Source organism: Sinocyclocheilus rhinocerous, unplaced genomic scaffold (assembly GCF_001515625.1).
Source record: "Sinocyclocheilus rhinocerous isolate Xijiao unplaced genomic scaffold, SAMN03320098_v1.1 scaffold2773, whole genome shotgun sequence".
Taxonomy (NCBI): domain Eukaryota; kingdom Metazoa; phylum Chordata; class Actinopteri; order Cypriniformes; family Cyprinidae; genus Sinocyclocheilus; species Sinocyclocheilus rhinocerous.
The window spans coordinates 234,640-254,533 of record NW_015663019.1 but is presented as its reverse complement, the minus strand read 5'-3'; the positions used below and the strand labels follow the sequence as shown (position 1 = coordinate 254,533).

At 36.9% G+C, this 19,894-nt stretch overlaps 2 protein-coding genes across 2 annotated transcripts in view; both read left to right on the top strand.

Moving 5' to 3' along the window:
* The window catches only part of LOC107728731 (TGF-beta receptor type-1-like), a 44,918-nt gene extending 34,753 nt beyond the window's left edge, over positions 1-10,165 (top strand). The window contains exons 6-8 of the mRNA XM_016539021.1: positions 2,174-2,298; positions 2,457-2,587; positions 7,627-10,165. Coding sequence (XP_016394507.1) covers positions 2,174-2,298; positions 2,457-2,587; positions 7,627-7,752 — 382 coding nt within the window. The 3' untranslated portion in view covers positions 7,753-10,165. The remainder of the gene's footprint in view (positions 1-2,173; positions 2,299-2,456; positions 2,588-7,626) is intronic.
* Positions 10,166-18,598: 8,433 nt separating this feature from the next.
* The window catches only part of LOC107728730 (lanC-like protein 2), a 29,858-nt gene continuing 28,562 nt past the window's right edge, over positions 18,599-19,894 (top strand). The window contains exon 1 of the mRNA XM_016539020.1: positions 18,599-18,777. The gene's annotated coding sequence lies outside the window, so the exon portion shown is untranslated. The remainder of the gene's footprint in view (positions 18,778-19,894) is intronic.

The window sequence follows — 19,894 nt, the reverse complement described above, 5'->3', positions numbered from 1 at the left end:
TTTTTAATTTTTAATTTAATTTTTGTAATGTAGATATTTTTTGCAGATCTGCAAAAGATGAATTTACAGGGTTTCTTTGGATTTTAGAAAGTCTTAATTTGGCCTTCCACAAATTAAGGCTTTAAAAAAGTCTTAATGCAGACCATAAAGTCTTAAATTCATAGAATTATGACATTAAAGGGATAGTTCACCCAAAAATGAAAATTCTGTCATTAATTACTCACCCTCATGTCGTTCCAAACCCGTAAGACCTTCGTTCATCTTCAGAACACAAGTTAAGATGTTTTTGATGAAATCCCAGAGATTTCTGACCCTGCAGAGACAGCAAGGGAACTGAAACATTCAAGGCATTCAAGAATACTTTTTGTGCGCTAAGAAAACAAATGCAGGGTCAGCAATCTCTGGGATTTCATAAAAAACATCTTAATTTGTGTTCTGAAGATGAACAAAGGTTTTTTTTTTTGTCTAATACAAATATCTAGACATCCTTAAATCAAGATACATTTACTGGAGATGCAAAATAAAGATACGAAGTCTCGTTTTCTGAGAAACTTAAACTGAAAAAAATTACTTGATTTACAATAAAATGAAAAAAAAAAAAATCGATGTACTGAAATAACTAAAACTTGAACTTAAATAAAAATAAATAACTATATAGACATAAAAAAAACAAAAAACGAAACTAATAAAACTGACAAAAACAACACAATTACTAAAACGTTAACTCAATTTAAACAAAAGAATATATAAAAGTAAAAACTAATTCAAAATATTAATAAAAAACTATAATATTACCTAACACTGGGTGAATGTTGTGTATTTTCAAACTTTGAAGTGTTGCTAATACTGCACAACTCATTTTTTAAACATTTAGAGAACATTAATTCCTTAATTTGTCTTTAACAAGTATTAAATTTACCTTTTTAAAACCTACAGAAAGCCTGGTTTAAATATAGAGCTGCTGAAGTCTTCATTACTGAAAGCATCATTAGCAGCATTCCTAAAACAGCAGGCCAAATAAATTCCAAAAAAATGAATTACTTGAAAACATGAAATCATTTCACTGATGCATAGCTCGAATCTCGATTCTCAGAGGCGAACTGCTGAACGTATCCAGATTAACCTGCTGAAATATGGTGTGCAGATGAGTCTAATCATGCTCTCGTTCCTGAGATTCCCATCATCCTGATATGCAGCGCAGCATCTGTTCAAACACTTCAGCTCAGAGACGGCTGCTGAGAGCTGCTTATACATCTGTGACGGTGATCGTGTGGAAGCTTGTGATCCGAAAAACACGCAAGATATTCCACAAATAAATGGAAAAGCATTTTTGAAACATTTATTTCAATCGATTAAAGTATTGTGTTTTTATTTCATGGATTTTTTGTTTTTATTTGTGTACTTTGGTATGCACAGGGTTATTATATTATATTAAACTAAAACTAAAATCATATATTTTTTACTTGAAATAAAATTAACATAAAGTGAAGTAAAATAAAATATATTTTTAAAAAAACATTTAACATATTTTATTTCAGCTAGTTGCAAAGGCAGCATTTATCATTTTCATTTATTTTAACTTAATGTACTAAAATAACTAAAACAGAATTTAAAGAAAATTATTTAAAAATGTATAAAAACTATATAGACATATTAAAACAATATGGTTAAAATTTTTACTAAAATTAAAATGAAAACCGAAAATATATATTTTTTAAAATGTATTAACAAAAACATTCTTAATGATACTAAAATACCACTGGCATGCACTTGTTTTTGTAGTAAAAATACAATATAATTATGATTTGATGCTTTTTTTAAAATCATTTACATTTTTAAAACATTTTCTGCAACATACCTTAAATATAACCAAAATACAAAACACTGAAATCTTTTGTGCTCGCTGTGCTTGTGAAGTTCAGGCCTCTGTGCTTTTTTAATTACATATTGATTTATTTCCGTGCCTGTAAACCGGCTGATTTCCCTCGTTCTTCAGGGGCGTTTTTTCATCCCTTGGTGAAACTGCATTTAGATTTGTTAGTGCTGAATGACAATAAAGTCAACCTTCAGAAGGACCTTGTTCTTGGATCATGTGGGCATAAATCTCTGGATTAGGATTTTGCTTTGCTTCATCAAAAATAATAACGCTCTATTCACTTGTATCCTTCAACAGGTATATGGCTCCAGAAGTGCTTGACGATTCAATAAACATGAAGCACTTTGAGTCTTTCAAGAGGGCAGACATCTATGCCATGGGGCTGGTCTTCTGGGAAATTGCCAGCAGATGTTCTATTGGAGGTATTATTCATATGAAACTAGCTCTACTTTAATAACTGGTTTAGTTCACCAGACAAGTTTGCATTTTGAAGTTTGTCTAATCTTTTGATCAGCAGCATCATCTGTTGTTTTGAGTATTTAGACTCATCGTACCTTAACTGAAGCATGTTTTTGCGCAGGCATTCATGAGGACTACCAGCTGCCGTACTATGACCTGGTGCAGTCCGACCCGTCGGTGGAGGAGATGAGGAGAGTCGTGTGCGAACAGAAACTACGGCCCAACATCCCAAACAGATGGCAGAGCTGTGAGGTGAGAACACTCAACTTAAAACAGAGGAATGATAACCCAGTCTGTAAATATATCCGTCTGTGAGTTGACGAATGGACAATGAATATATATATATATATATATATATATATATATTAGGACTGTCAATTGATTAAAATATTTATTCGTGATTAACTCTTCTAGTTCTAGTCACTAGTTACAGTGTTACAGTACTTGCCACTAGTTACAGTGTTACAGTACTTGCCACTAGTTACAGTGTTACAGTACTTGCCACTAGTTACAGTGTTACAGTACTTGCCACTAGTTACAGTGTTACAGTACTTGCCACTAGTTACAGTGTTACAGTACTTGCCACTAGTTACAGTGTTACAGTACTTGCCACTAGTTACAGTGTTACAGTACTTGCCACTAGTTACAGTGTTACAGTACTTGCCACTAGTTACAGTGTTAGAGTATTAGTCACTAAGTTAGAGTATTAGTCACTAATTACAGTGTTACACATCTAGTCGCAGTGTCTAGTCACTAGTTACAGTCTTTTGGTTCTAGTCACTAGTTATAGTGTTACAGTTCTAGACACTAGTTACAGTGTTACAGTACTTGTCACTAGTTACAGTGTCTAGTCACTAGTTACAGCCTTTTGGTTCTAGTCACTAGTTATAGTGCTACAGTACTAGTCACTAGTTACAGCGTTACAGTTCTAGTCACTAGTTACAGCCTTTTGGTTCTAGTCACTAGTTATAGTGTTACAGTTCTAGTCACTAGTTATAGTGTTACAGTATTAGTCACTAATTACAGTGTTACACATCTAGTTACTAGATATAGTGTTATAGTACTAGTCACTAGTTACAGTGTCTAGTCACTAGTTAATGTGGATGCGTGTGCTGTATATCACTTCAGAAGGAAATGTTTCATTTAGTGGCTGATGTTTAATTACACATATTAAATAGCAAATTCTGGTAATCAGAACCAATGTAAAGAACTTTTAATTGGATGGTAATGAAATTACGGACCTATGACACTGCAGTTACTTTGCAAATAAGTCATGAAATTACCAAAGTACGTCGAGAGTTGGTAATTGGATGGTAAGGAAGTTACGAGCATGCAGTGTCCTAGTTGCGTTGTCAATTAGTAAGTCATGGAATGACCAAAAGTGGCAATAAATGATGTAACCGTTACATCATGCGTTAGCTGGGTTTTCTCCTTCACCATTTCCGCTGACTGGGAGAAATGTTGCCCGTCCAGAACACGCAGAGGCAAGAAGAGTGAGACCAGTGTCATTTTTGAAAATAGACAAAGCCAAATAGACATTTCTCTATATAACAGCGGGCAATGTGTGTGTACTTATGCACTTTGGTTTCTTGTGCTCAGATATATCGTCTTGTTCTTGAAAGAGCACGTTTAATTTTCCCATGTAGATCAATAAAGTTAATTCAGGCTTACAGTTCTAGTCACTAGTTACAGCCTTTTGGTTCTAGTCACTAGTTATAGTGTTACAGTTCTAGTCATTAGTTACAGTGTTACAGTATTAGTCACTAATTACAGTGTTACACATCTAGTGACTAGATATAGTGTTATAGTACTAGTCACTAGTTACAGTGTCTAGTCACTAGTTAATGTGGATGCGTGTGCTTTATATCACTTCAGAAGGAAATGTTTCATTTAGTGGCTGATGTTTAATTACACATATTAAATAGCAAATTCTGGTAATCAGAACCAATGTAAAGAACTTTTAATTGGATGGTAATGAAATTACGGACCTATGACACTGCAGTTACTTTGCAAATAAGTCATGAAATTACCAAAGTACGTCGAGAGTTGGTAATTGGATGGTAAGGAAGTTACGAGCATGCAGTGTCCTAGTTGCGTTGTCAATTAGTAAGTCATGGAATGACCAAAAGTGGCAATAAATGATGTAACCGTTACATCATGCGTTAGCTGGGTTTTCTCCTTCACCATTTCCGCTGACTGGGAGAAATGTTGCCCGTCCAGAACACGCAGAGGCAAGAAGAGTGAGACCAGTGTCATTTTTGAAAATAGACAAAGCCAAATAGACATTTCTCTATATAACAGCGGGCAATGTGTGTGTACTTATGCACTTTGCTTTCTTGTGCTCAGATATATCGTCTTGTTCTTGAAAGAGCACGTTTAATTTTCCCATGTAGATCAATAAAGTTAATTCTCGCAGCATTTCATTACGGCGTGCACAGATCTGCCCTCTCGACCCGGGTAATCGCACCGGTAATCGTTCATCAAAACAGCGCTGGCCTCTTTTATTACTGGGGAAGTGACATGACTTGATTCGATTTGATCCAAGATAACACTGCTGTGAAATCGAATCCGTCTCCAGCATATGAAAGCTGCCAAACGCTCTGTGAAACAGAGGTGTGCCTCTAGTGCTCTCATAACGGATACGCTGTCTTTGTTTCTGCGTCTGTAGCGCGTGATTCAGCCGCAGCACCAGTGACATTTACTGTCTGCCGTGGCACCGTGGTGTTTCTGCATTCGGCTCTCGTTCACAGGTGAGCCTGAACACGCAGACTCCTCGGAGGAGATCAGGGTCTTTAGAAGTGTCTTGTTCCCCAGGGCAGTGTAAAACCTGAGGTTGTATCCGCAGAGACAGGCTTTAATGGCCTCAAAGGAAGTGGAAATCAACTGCTGCTGGTGTCATAAACTACATAAAGCAAGCAGTTTTAATTATACATATAATACAATTTTAAGCACCATTCAAACAGCATTTAAATAATGTTTAGGATGTATATTGTCACCTATTTTCAAAACGTTTTAATTCAACTTAATCTTTATACAACATTAAAGCAACGTTTCTGCAATGTCCCGCACCACATATTTTCACCTCTGAACAAATAGATACAAACAAGATGCATTTGTCCAAAATAGTCAGTTGCAGTAAAGGACAAAAAGCAAAGGTTTAATTCTACTTATTAACGTTTAAATGACATTCAAACAACGTTTCTGCAACGTTCAGCACTGACCAAACTGATGCAAACAAATCACATTTTTCAAAAACTGTGTTATAAAGTACATAAAGCAAGTTTAAATTCTACTTCTCTCAAAGTTTAAAAGGCATTCAGACATATATTTTCATCTGCCACAAATAGTTGCTCACAAGAGTCGCGTTTGTCTGAAAACTCTTTAAAGCGGTCAGCTGACGTTGAGCGAACTGAGGAAGACTATTCGGGTTGCATTGCTGCACTGTTGTACATAACCTCGTTAGGAAGCTAACTCTATGCTTTCTGGATGTTAGCAAACTCAGTAGTGCTTTCGTAAGGCTGGATTGTCTTCCTCGCGGCGGATGACCTTCTGTGTTTGGCGAGCAGCTAAATGAACTAAACTGTGCTTGTGTGTCTGCGGCACAAACAGAAGTGATTTGATTTGCATTCGGTGGAAATCTTTCACCCTGAGAGCCAAAAGCGGGTGTCAGTAATGACCCAAAGAGAGCTCAAATCTCTGCAGACGTTGTTGTGCATTTATACACAGCTAACAGTGTGGCCAGTATGAAGCGCTGCAGCTCTTTTACTTGCTTTGTCTGATCTAATGGATCTAATAAGAATCCCAGCGCTGAGTAAAGACGCAGACGAGTGTTTCTGCAGGAGTCATCAGGAGATGATGTGCAAATAATAAATGTCTGAAGAAGCGCGTTTGTATCTATTCCAGCGTTTCTTAGAGGGCATGAACCGAAACACTGATTTGACAAGAAACTGCTTGAAAAAAAGACTTTCAGGAGCTGTAGTGATTTAAACATCAGAGTACAAAATACAAATTGAGCTGCTTGAGTTTTGTCTGGACACACTTCAGTGAATTAGTTTCTCATTAGGTTAAAAACGGGCAAATCAGTGTTCCTTTAGCTAATAGCTAGAGCCACTTTTGGACCTTGTGTGTGTTTTAAGAAAGTAAAGTCTCTTAAAGACTCTTGACTAGTTTTTATTTTATTTGTTATCATCAGACATTGGGAATGGAAATGTGTAATTTTCACCGCATCGTACAGTATTGTGTTTAAGAGCATGCTGTAGTGGGAATGACAGTGATGGAAATGGCATTTTTAATATTTTTGGAATAAAATACACAAAGTTAAATGACGTTTTCAAAGTTTTTGCATAATTTTCCAAAATTACAGCTTGATTGGATTTTTTTGGCTTTTTATCTTTTATTTTTATTTTTATTTTTTTAAGTTCTTCGCTGACACTGTTGTCTCCAGTATACTAACTAAAAAAAAAATGATATCATATGTAGATACTATTATAGTTTATTTTAAAATATTTAGATTTTTTTTTTTTTTTTTTTTTTTTTTGTTTTTTTTTTTTTTTTTTTTTTTTTACACGTTTTCCATTTTCATTTAAAGTTAAAGTACTAAAATCAGTTAAAGTTTTAGTAATTTTGTTTGTTTTATTAATTTAGTTTGTTTTGTTCATTAGTTGCTGTTTTTTAATGTCTGTAAAACTGAAAAAGTAAATTAATTAAAATATAAAATATAGACAAATAAATAAAATTACATATATAGTATATAATTTTATAATTACTATTTTTCATGATTATATCACAATTGGACTATTTCTCATAATTGTGTCTTGATGGAACATGATCTTTACTTAATATCCTAATGATTTTTGGCATAAAAGAAAAATAATTTTGTATTGTTGGCTATTGCTACAAATATACCCCAGCGACTTAACACTGCTTTTGTGCTGCAGGGTCACATATATTATACTGTGACTTTATTTTTCATACTTGTAACCTTTTTTCATGTAATTGTGAATTTTTATATCTCACAATGTGACTTTCTTTTGTAATTGTGACCTTGTATCTCACAATATGAATGTATTTATTTTAATGCTCTTAGTTTTGGTTAACTATAATAACCACGATAAATACACATGCAATCTCGGGATTTTCATTTTTGAAGATTAAAAGTGTGATGGTTTTGGGATGAGGGTAAAACAATCAGATCTGAATGAAGAATGCCTGATAGAAAGAAGTTCGAGTTTTAATGTGAGCAGTATGAGTTGTGTGTGCGTGTGCATTTATGTGCTGTTTCGTGTGTTCAGGCTCTGCGTGTGATGGCGAAGATCATGAGGGAGTGCTGGTACGCCAACGGAGCGGCCCGTCTCACAGCCCTGCGCATCAAGAAGACGCTGTCCCAGCTCAGCCAGCAGGAGGGCATCAAGATGTAGAGCATTCCTTTCCCATCATCCTTCAGAACCGCATCACACGCAGCACTTTCACTGACGCCTGCCGCTCGTTTCTGCGTCTCGGTCTTAAACACGGACTCCTGAGGATGATGGGCCGTCACTCTCACTCGGAGCACCAGACCGCGTCAAACACAAGAAGGGTTCTTTTATTATTTATAAGCGGCCGGTGGATTTGAGTTTGGTTTTTCTCCCATGGAGGTTTGATTGATTTGCACCTGGTGTTTAATTTCCGCTTATCACTGCAGTTCTTCAGGTCGGTGGGACTTTTAATACACGTGTTCTGTTTTTGCAAAAACAAAACTGGACATGACCTCATTCAGTCCTGGCGAACATGCGTGACATATGCAATACAGATGAAACCTATCGACTTTATATTTTTACTGCTCTGCTACAACAACTACGATGACAACCATGCCTTCCAAGCCAGGTGTTACCAGCAAGTGCCACTGCTTTGAACCAACCAACTAACCAACCCACCCTCACGGTGCGCTGGGATTCTCTTATGCACACGGAGCGAGAGCGGGCCGCTGGTGCCGTTCTTCATTCTCTCTGCCTCTCATTCTCTTCACTGAGGGATGTAATAACTATCAGACCTCTTCATTTACAGCTGGATTCACGGGAACGGGCTGCGATCGGACGGCCGGTTACAGCGAGGTGCACACCACTGACGCTCGACGCAAGCCGGCGACTGAACAAGAACGAAATAGCATTACTGAAAGCTGCCCAGGCATACAGTATGATTAGAGCGCTCTCGGCGTGCAAAGACCAGGTGTGGTTGATATAGAATGGATATTTACTAAGCCATTGGTTTTCCAACATTTTGTGGCAACTTTTTCTAATAGAATGTAAATGAGAAGAAATGTCAAGGACTGCTTTGAAACTCTTTGGAGCGAGCCTTAAGGGACCAACGTGGAGCTGAGTGTAATGACACGCTGGCTTCAGGACTGTGTGTAAGCCGGTTCAGAAATGTAGCAGCAGTCGTGTGTGGATCAGAGCTGGTGAGATCGTGAAGGAAGAGCGAAGCTCAACTGCTTTCTCAAGGTATCAGTTTCTGGTGCTTATTTAAGCGTGCAACTCGAGATTCTTATTTCTCTACATCCATACGTTTGACACTTTCCCGCCGCTGAGTTTTCAGCGATCTTTATAGTCAGTCGTGGAAGGAATCTTCAGTGCAAGTCAAGCTCAGTCCACAGCATTTGTGTCGGAATGTTGATCAGCACAAAATTAAAAAAATGTAGAAGGAAATGTAGAAAACCGCAAACGTCATGGTTACGATGAGGCACTTACAATGGAAATGAATGGGGCAATTTTTGCAGGATTTAAAAGTGGAAATTTTGTGAAAGCACTTCTATTAATTATTCTGCTAAAACATGGGTATTATTTGAGCTGCAAAGGATCATTTTAAGGTTTTAGCTGTTACATTATGACAACAAAGCTGTAAAATTGGACAGAAAATGTTTTTTTTTTTTAAATACAAAAACAGTGAATGTATGTTGTTATGTCTTGTGGCGGCTCATTTGAAACTCCATTGTAAGTACCTCACTGGAACGCAGATTTTTTAAAGGAAATACATTTTTGTGAAAACCAACAAATGCTGTCAGTTTAGTGCGACGTGTATTGAATGTGGAATATTCCTTTAAGAAGCGTGAACGATGTCACGTGTTGAGCAGTAGCAGTGTTTTAGCATGTTGATTGCTCAGGCTTTCTGCTCTTCTGCTGGTCAAACTTCACTGCTATGCATCACGAGTCTCTGCTGGAGCACAAACCACACACAGACTCTCAGCATCTCATGCAGTTTACAGCAATTACATTCATACAGCTCTTGTTTTCTCCTGAAATGTGTTGGAATTGCTCAAGGGAAGGCATTTCCAGCACACTTCCTTTAAAGCGGATTGATTTTGCCATGTATTTCTCAGTGGTGCTGAGTCTGAGTTTGTTTGCCAGTCGCTCGGATGGACAGTAGTGTTATGATGGATTATTGATGCTGTTTCATGCGTACAGTGAGTGGATGAATGACTCCTGCCACACATTCAGATGCACAATTCCTCAATGAAGTACTTTTTAATGTGTGCGTAGGATGCAATGACTATAAATAATGTGTACATGTATATAAATATGTATAATGTTTGTCAGGCTGTGCCCAGTTTGTTAACAGAGAAAGTGTAAATTAAACCCAGTTTCAGGAAAAGGGAGCGATCCGGGGAATCGACCGGCTCGTTCGAGGGAATGAGAGTGTCGTTCAGCTTTCTTCAGCAAACACAGACAGTTCAGCCAGAAATGAAAATGATCACTTATTCATCCTCATGCTGCTCCAAACCTGTACGCTGAGCTCGGGGAGTGAGTTTTGGGGTTATTGCAGTTCACTAAAACTAAAATCTTTAAAAAAGAAAACTTTGAAAACTTGAAATAAATGTTACCTGAAATAAAATATAAAAAACTTAAACTTATTTCAGCTAGTTTCCAAAGTAACATTTCTCCTTTTCATTTAGTTTAACTTGATGTACTAAAATAGCTAAATAGCGGGAATAAAAATAATGACAAATACACTAAAATTAAAGTGAAATGAGAAAATGTAAAAATAAAATCTCATTCAAAATATTAACAAAAACCAGAATAGACACTAAATATAATACTCAATGACACTAAAATAACAGGATTTCAATCTTTCAAGCTTCAGAAAGAACTTGCATCATACACATAGTCTGTACGACTGGATGTTTTGAGTAATCGAGTATGACGTTAGTTTTAACCTCTGAAGATTTCGTGAAGTCTGATCCTATTTGATCCAGTTCCCAAAACTAGAGAATCTGACTGATCCACTTTCAGCATTTACTGCAACTGCACAGAAAAGAGCAGCCAGAGCATTCTTCAAAATATCTCTTTCTGCGTTCTATGTTCAAACGCAAGCAAGGACGTGGTTTGGAATGAGACGAGGACCAACGCTGATGGTTTTCCCTCTGGGCTGAACGCTGTTTTCCCGCTCGTGCCGTGTCAGTCATCACGGACGGCAGCTTTCACATCCTCAATCACCAGCGTTTTGTTTAGCGGTAAGATCTGCATCCAGGTTTCCTTTAGTGGCGTGCAGGTGTGTTCTGGGCCACACCAGCTATAGCTTGACAGAAAAGCCACAGCGTTGCAGCTGTAGTGTAGCTCAGCGTCTTCTGTGCCAGACGCTGCAGATGAGTCCAGCATCCCATCGACGAGCTCGTGCCTCCTCCAGACTCTTCTGCAGCAGCGACCTTCATCGACAGAGGCCATATTTCCAGTAGAAAGCTGGAGTCAGACGCCCTTACATGACCCAGACTTCCCCACCGCTGGCTTTTCATTAATAACTCTTGAAAGGTAGATTATGCAGTTTCACACTATAATGCACAAACATGTCAGTGCGTCTTACACAGCCTCAGATGGACTAATTAACGAAAGCGCGATGGGCCGTGGATGCACGCGTCTAACCTGAACGTGGCAGGCGTGAATGTTAATAGCGCAAACTATTTGCATTTTTAAAGCGGTGGCATGAAAACACACAGGTCTTTCACTCATTTATGCAAATGCATTTGGTCTGACAGACCTCAATCGTCATGCTGTTTATTAGAGTTTAATTACACGGACACTGTGAAAAAGACCCTTGAGGGCCGCTGGGCCGCCGGCACCAAAACACAGGAGAATTCTGGGTCATTTAAGGGCAGCTGACGATTTCCCATGATGCATTTGGCTGCTGATTGGACGGAAGTGGAAAGCTTTATCGTGTTTTATTTGGTGCCTAAGTTTGACTCTGTTTTGTTTTTTAATTCCACTTAGAAATGATGCACTGCATGGGACTTATTTCTAATGTTTGCATCACTTGCTTTTTTTAAGAAAAAACAAAATCAAGAATAATAATTAAAAAAAAAATGTCAGTAGGTTTTAAAAGGTCAAAATGTCATGAGAAAAATACCTCCTCTGAAGACCAATGTGTTTATACCTCAGTGTATATATTTGAGTTTGTTTCTTTTGAAATGCTGAAATGAGATTTGATGTGGCTGGTACTTGTGTTACTGTATTATTGTCCAAACAGTATATTCCTTCTTTAAAGCATTATTTGGTTTCGTTCTCTTCTTTTCGTGTTCTGTATGAATTACAAGTGCTTTACTGATGTCATGCTGTCCTTTAATGCCTCCTCAGCTGTATAGAAATGCCTTGTTACAAAAAAACTGAAAAGCCGAATGAAGCTGGTGGCTGAAGTGAGACGTGTGGGTCACTAAGGCCTCATGTCTCGACTCTTTTCTAGCGTGTACAGATGATAGGATCATAGCAGAGTGAAGATCGTGTTGCTTTCTAACATAGCGGAGTAGAGATGGGTGTCAATAAAAACACTTTCAACTTTTACATACCAGCTCTTGTTTTATTGCTCTCCTGGCTTGGTTCACGCAAAATATTAAGAAATTGTCCTGTTAACACATTTAATAAAAATGTAGGTGAATAACTGAAAAATTATCCAAAATATATCATTTGTACACAAGCATTTTTACAGTCTTGTAGCTGGTTTTCTCCAAACCAGAATCAGTATTCAGTAAATTAAGAAAGATCATAATAATATTAATTACAATATAACTGATATTTAAAAAATATTTTTATTTTAAAAAACGTTTTAAGACATTATTATTAATAGTGATCATTTTTATAACTGTTTTACCACTCCTTTATTTTATGAGAAGTATTTTAAATTATTAAAAATACAAAGACCTTTACAGGGATATGATGGGAAAAAAAGAGAGTGGAGGGGAAAAAATTCTCCATCTATTTATTTTTTTTTACATCACCATGTTACAGAAGCCCATTTCTGCCATGCAATAAAAAAATTAAAAGCAATTGCGACTTTTTATCTCACAATTCTGACTTGTTTTTTTAACACTATAAACTCGCAATTGTGAGGGGAAAAAAAATACACTATTTTTTACTTTTTATTCTATTGCAGAAAAATGATGTAAACTCAGAATTCAGAGAAAAAAAGTCAGAATTGTGAGTTTAGTTGTGAGTTCAGAGGTCATGTCTCGCTCATGGATGAAGTGAGAGTCTAGACCGTGTGCTTCGTTGCAAGCAGAACAGAGTCAGTCAGTAGCCTACAGTTGTGTTGTGCTTTTAAACATTTTCACCTTTCACATGTTTAATATTGCTAGACTCAATAAATGAGAAGATGCAGTCGAGTGAGGACCTCGGCGATTCATTCTGTTTCAGAAATAAAATATTCATGTGTTTTATAATTGGTCCCTGATTAGAAAGCTCGTCTAGTCCTTCCTCCAGCTGATGGTGAAGTGTTTCAGAAAGCACCTGCCGCATCAGACAGACTCTCAGCTCGGGGAGAGTTTCCTTCACTTACTCCACAGTCACTTCAGTCTCTCAGACCAGGCTTTGATGGCATCAGAAATGAGCAGCTCTGCTCTCTTCACATGAAATGTTCTTGAGTTGCTCAGTTTCTCAAATCAGTGTGTAATGAGATCATGCCAAACCGCTTCAGCTCACAGAAACACCTTCCACTGATGTTAGACAGCATCTCAGACACAACTCAAATCCATACGATTCCTCATCAGAGCACAACAACAAAGGTATGAAACTTTATATCTTACATTTGTGACTTTATATTTCATGATTCTGACTTTATTTCTCATAAATTCCAACTTCATATCTCACAATGTGTTTTTCTTTTTTTTTTATATATAACTGCAACCTTATTTATTGAAACTATATCTCACAATGTGACTTTATATCTTACAATGTGACTTTTTTCAGATTCTCACAATGTATCATAATCGCAACTTTACATCTCATAATGTGACTTTATTTCTCATCATTTCTACCTTATTTCTCTTGATTGTGTCTTTTATATATCACAATGTGAATTGTAATTGCAACATTTTTGTTGTCATCATATTTCTCTTAATCGTGTCTTTATATCTCACATTACGACTACAGTCACAATATATCTCACCTTGTTTTTTGAGAAACAGTTACATTGTGAGAACGTTGTAATTGCAACTTTCTCACAATGTAACTATTTCTCATATTTGAGACTTTATATCTCACAATGTGATTTCATTTTTTTTTTTATAATTGTGACTATATTTCTCATAATTGCAACTTTACATCTTGCAATGTGACTTCTCATAACTGCGACGCAACAAAATCACATTTTCTCATATTTGAGACTTCACATCTCACTATGTGAATTTGTTTCTTGTAATTGCAACTGTATCTTACAATATAACTGTATTGTTTAGTCCTTTCAACCTTATATCTCACAAAGTGACTTTATAGCAGCTTTATATCTTGCAATGTAACTTTTTCTGTTGTGATCAGAGTCTGAATCATATGCTACACCTCATTATATCTCCTTTCTCTGTTTTCTTTGTTTCTTTTTCTCCATCTTTTCGGATATTTAAAAGTCGTTTTAGCCTTGTACCCCGTGCAGTTCTTCTGTGTGAAGAAATACCAGCTACAAATCATTTCTGTTTCACAGACTCACTGAACTCAGAAGGGATGATTTTCATCAGTGAAGGGGCTGAGACTGAGACTTTAAACATGTCACGAGCACAAGTCTGCTTTATTATATTCTCAACACTATCAGGGTATAGACTGTTTCATTTATTCACATGTTGAGTCAGATCTGGAGCGTCTGTTGTGCTGCATTGCATGAATTTAAAGGAGTCATATGATGCTTTTTTAAAGATCATTATTTTGTGTATTTGGTGTAACAGAATATGTTGACATGCTTTAATGTTAAAAAAAAACACATTATTTTTCAAATACTGTACATTATTGTAGGTCCTCTATGCCCCGCCTCTCTCAAACGCTTCGTTTTCTACAAAGTCCCTCCTTCCGACAAGCGCAGTCTGCTCTGATTGGCCAGCTGACCCAGTGCATTGTGATTGGCCGAACACCGCAAGCACTCGTCGGAAATGTAACGCCCCTTACCATAATCACCAGCTTCATCTTTCAAAATAAATGTAAAGACAGTAAATAATGTCATTAGTTTCACCATCAGTTCAAGCCCGAAAGGGGAACAGAGTCGCGTGACAGACACAGTGATGAAGCTGGTATGTGTTTGCAGTACACAAGCTACGGTTATGAAAGCTGACTCTGTGATGTGTCCCTCTCTCTCTCTCTCACACACACACACACACACACACACACACACACACGATGCGCAAAACTCTGCATTTGAACAGTCAATAGCAAATACTAAAACTAATAACAAAACAGTAGCTGATTCAGAAGCGCCAGATTGTCATAGCAAAGTCAGAATCTTAAAGATTCCTAAATGCATCTACTTTCGGAAGGCCAAATAAAGTGCTTTTGCTTTCGCCTAGAAACACACAGCGTCTCCCTGACATGCTGCTTCAACACTAACTGCGGTTACTGAAACCACGCCTTCTTTCTTTGCGTGCACATTTGGGCCACATTATGCAAATATTTCCACATAGTGAGGTAGATATGGGGGGGCGTGTTAGAACGAGCCGTTTTAGGGGGCGTGGCAGAGTCTTAACTTTGATAAAGAATATCTCTTTGGTTTTGAGACTTTAGTCTTTGCAACTTCAGGGATCTTATCTATTCACAATCAGCTTGTAACACTCCAAAGAGAAAGGAAAACTTGAAATCACATCATATGACCCCTTTAATGCGAGACTCTGGAAATGAAAGCAGACGAGCTGTTCAAAGGAAGGAAGCTATGACAATAAAAGCACTATAAATGTCAGAGTGCCTGCGGTGAGTGGATGTGATCGACGCTTTCTCTATTTCTACTTGATTTGCCATGTTACCTGTCAGGCAGAAGCCAAACATAGCTGCAAGCGGCACCCAGCTGCTCGTGACACAGATGCATCTCTCTGGCAGACGCAGGAGTTTCTCTGACCAGGAGAACATGCACTGATTGATTTGGGGTGTTTTGTGATTTGAAGGTCAGTCGCCGAGCTTTCTCTGGTTTCTGTTTTTCTGTAAGAGGCTGGAGAATGTGTGTGTGTGAGCTGAAGTCTAGATCTAGATCTTCCTCCAGAAGGGGACACTGTTGGCTTTCAAATCTCCCTGCACTCTGCTTTGAGACTCAGACGCTTCATATTTAATGCATTTCGCATTAATTTTTAAGATGATGGATGGGTTTCGTGAGCAGACTCACTGCAGCATCCTATCATATATGCAGTCTGAGAGCACACTGAAAATACAGGCTTTCTGAGTCCAGCCTTCCTGGACACTTTATTTTTTCATAATTGCATCTTTATATCTTATTATGTCACTATTTTTCATAATTGCAACTTTATATCTTATTATGTCACTATTTTTGTAATTGCAACTTTCTTATTATGTCACTATTTTTGATAATTGCAACTTTATATCTTATTATGTCACTATTTTTGATAATTGCAACTTTATATCTTATTATGTCACTATTTTTGATAATTGCAACTTTATATGTTATTATGTCACTATTTTTCATAATTGCAACTTTATATCTTATTATGTCACTATTTTTGTAATTGCAACTTTATATGTTATTATGTCACTATTTTTCATAATTGCAACTTTATATCTTAATATCTCACTATTTTTCATAATTGCAACTTTATATCTTATTATCTCACTATTTTTTCATAATTGCAACTTTATATCTAATTATGTCACTATTTTTGTAATTGCAACTTTATATGTTATTATGTCATTATTTTTCATAATTGCAACTTTATATCTTATTATGTCACTATTTTTGTAATTGCAACTTTATATGTTATGAGACTTTATTTTTTCATAATTGCAACTTTATATCTTATTATGTCACTATTTTTCATAATTGCAACTTTATATCTTATGTCACTATTTTTCATAATTGCAACTTTATATCTTATTATGTCACTATTTTCATAATTGCAACTTTATATCTTATTATGTCACTATTTTTGTAACTGCAACTTTATATCTTATGAGACTTTATTTTTTCATAATTGCAACCTTATATCTCACAATGTCACTTTTTTTGGTTTCGTAATTGCAACTTTAAATCTTACAATGTGACCTTTTCTCATAATTGCAACTTTTATTTTACAATATTTAAGACTTTATATCTTGCAATTTGACTTGATTTACACCTTACATTTTCCATTTAAATTTGCATTGCGTCTCTGAAAGCAGTGGTTCCTACGCCTCGAGGCTGTTGATGGAGATTGTTCAGAGATCAGAAGCAGATCTGCAGAAGCCAATAACTGGATGTTGGAAAAGCCACTTCTCAACAAAAATAGTGTAATAGATATTGCAAATGAATTTAGAAAGCAATTACCTGCATCTTTTTCAATTCTTGAAGACGTGTTATGTATGACTGATAAAGTTCTTGACTTAATTGTTTATATAAGTGATGGCTATGACCTTTGCCGCTCTGATTATGGATTATATAAGCATGCAGATTTAGCACTCGGCCTTTCAAGCAGTCAATAAAGGCTGAGAGTCATCTGTAGCCTCATACTGATTATTATATATTCATGCAAAAATGTTGTTCCAAACCAGTATGACTTTGACTTTCTCTCTTCCGTGGAACACAAAAGGTGATGTTTTGCAGAATGTTCATGCTGCTCTTTTCCAGTGAAAGATGGAGGCTAGGGACTGTCAAGCTGCATGAAGATAATAAAATTCATTGAAGTATCATAGAGTCCATATGACTTGTGTGCTGTGTTCAAGTCTTCTGAAGCCATGATTTCTTTGTGAACACACTGATGTTTCCACTGCTTTGAATGTAAAGTGGTAAACGGGTGATTTTCTCCTTCACACAGACTGACTCCGTGAACGATGGTCTCTAATGTGTACATGATATGTTTGGACTCATAATCAGCTGTATTTTGGAAGATGTTATGGTTGGGCATTGTTTACAGAATCTCTGAAAGCCCCAGTTTAATAAATGTAATTATACTTGCTTCTTCACAAAGTGCGTTGAATTAAAGAGAATGTATTATGTCTCCAAAAGCCAGTTATGATAATGTGCAACTCCATGTTTTTCCCCTCTGTGACCCTTCTGCCTTTTTAATATCCTGATCATTAAAGAAAGACTGGAAAACAAGATCAAGAGCAGTTACCCATCTGGATGTACATGATATGAGAAATGTATGAATATATTTTATATATATAAAAAACTATATTTTTATTTAAACCCTCACAATTCTGAGTTTATATCTTACAATTCTCTTTTTCTTTTCTTTTTTCCTTCTCAGAATTGCAGGATAAATTAGAATTGTTAGACAAAAAGTCGCAATTACCTTTTTATTTTTTATTTTTTATTTTTTTTAATTCCGTGGTGGAAATGGGCTTCCATAAAAACAGAAGTGCGAGATATAAACTCAGAATTCTGAGAAAAAAAGTCAGAAGTGCGAGATATAAACTCAGAATCAAGAATAAAAACCTGCTTCCACAGAGTCCCGGAGCGAGAGCATTCAGGAGCGCGTGGTCCGCTGTCCCGTTATCAGCACTCACTGAACCACATCTGAGGAGCGGAATCAACCGCTGTGTAATTCATATGCTTTTGATACATTTATATTTGGGTTGCATCATAAAAAATAAAATAAAAAGGCTAGGAGTAGGCTATTTAGATTTTATATATATATATATATATATATATATCTGTTTTAGACTCAATGTAAACACTATGCTTTGGCAATACATTGTAACAATTGTCATGCCAATAAAGCACATATTGAATTGAACTGAAGAAGAGAGAGAGAGAGAGAGAGAGAGAGAGAGAGAGAGAGAGAGAGAGAGAGAGAGAGGCTGTATGGATTTATGGTTTGCCATATAATCCTGGATGGAAGAGCGGAATCGCCATCTGTTTCCTCCAAATGCGCTCAAGATAGAGGCAGACACATCATCTTCATCACCTTCATCATCTGCTGTGGCGTCGCCCGGAAATGAGAGCGGAAGCGCTGATCTGACGCGATCCGGACCGGCTTCAGCTGATCAGAGCGCGGAGAGACTCCTCAGCACTGCTCCGCACCGGACCTGAATGTAAGCATGTGAGTGCTCGTTCTTCATGAATGAGATGCTGCCGTGTGAAAGTCGCCTCTCGCATTCAGCGCTATAATCTGCACGAGCGACCGCTGCTTTTGTTTAGATCATCCTCATCATCCTCATCATCATCGCGCGCGCCTGCTCTGGTTGCCAGAACTTTGCCGTAAATATAATCATGGTGTTTCAAGCATTTCGACGCGACTGTATGCGTTACAGCTCATATGTCACTGATACCAAACCAACCAACTGCAGCTATTAATACCTGTTTATTGATGCAAAATGAGCTGAGAATGCGGCATATGAATATTTCACCTAGAAGTACAAGAAAAAAATGTACTTTCATCATGTCATTAGATCTTTGTATCCACCAATTTTCCTTTGCACAGGACTTTATTTTGAGCATTTTATGGCATTACAATTTTCTTTAGTAATTCAAGTGAAATGGACTTACAGTATCACTGCACTGTAAAATTATTATTATTATTATTTATTTTTTTTTTACAAGAAAATACTATTTAAATTTTTCTACATCAAAAGTTCATGTTTAATTTAACGTGTTAATTCAATGCCATTTAATTTTAATCGTTCGCAAGATTGAGCGATCTCTGAGTGGAAATTGCTTTTACAATATTATTTTTCAGTCTGGTTCAACGTAGACACCACTTTAATTTTACATCAGTTAAATATATTACATTAAATAAGATTATTTTCAAGTTAAATTCTCATTTAATATGCATGATGCCTTCAAAAGTGGCCTCTTGATAAATGTGGTGATTAATAACATACAAAAAAAAAAACCAGCTTCAGATAGCATAATGTAGCCCCTTTCAAGGGAACTTCGAACTGCGTCCTCTAGGGGGCGCTATGTGGAACGGTATACCCACGCCGCCATGCTGTGGGGAATGTGGGCCAGAACCATGGCGAGCACTAAGTACCAACTTTACCATTTTCATGGTGAGTTGCCCCTGGGACGTCAGACGGCTGTCCGTGACTTTATCCCCTACGGCCAAAGGCCTAGGCTACATACCCAAACAAACTTACCTATTAGGGCCAGAACTCCTGGGCCCGAGGTAGAGCTCAAGGCTTGGAATCAGGAATAGATTCCTTTAAGGGA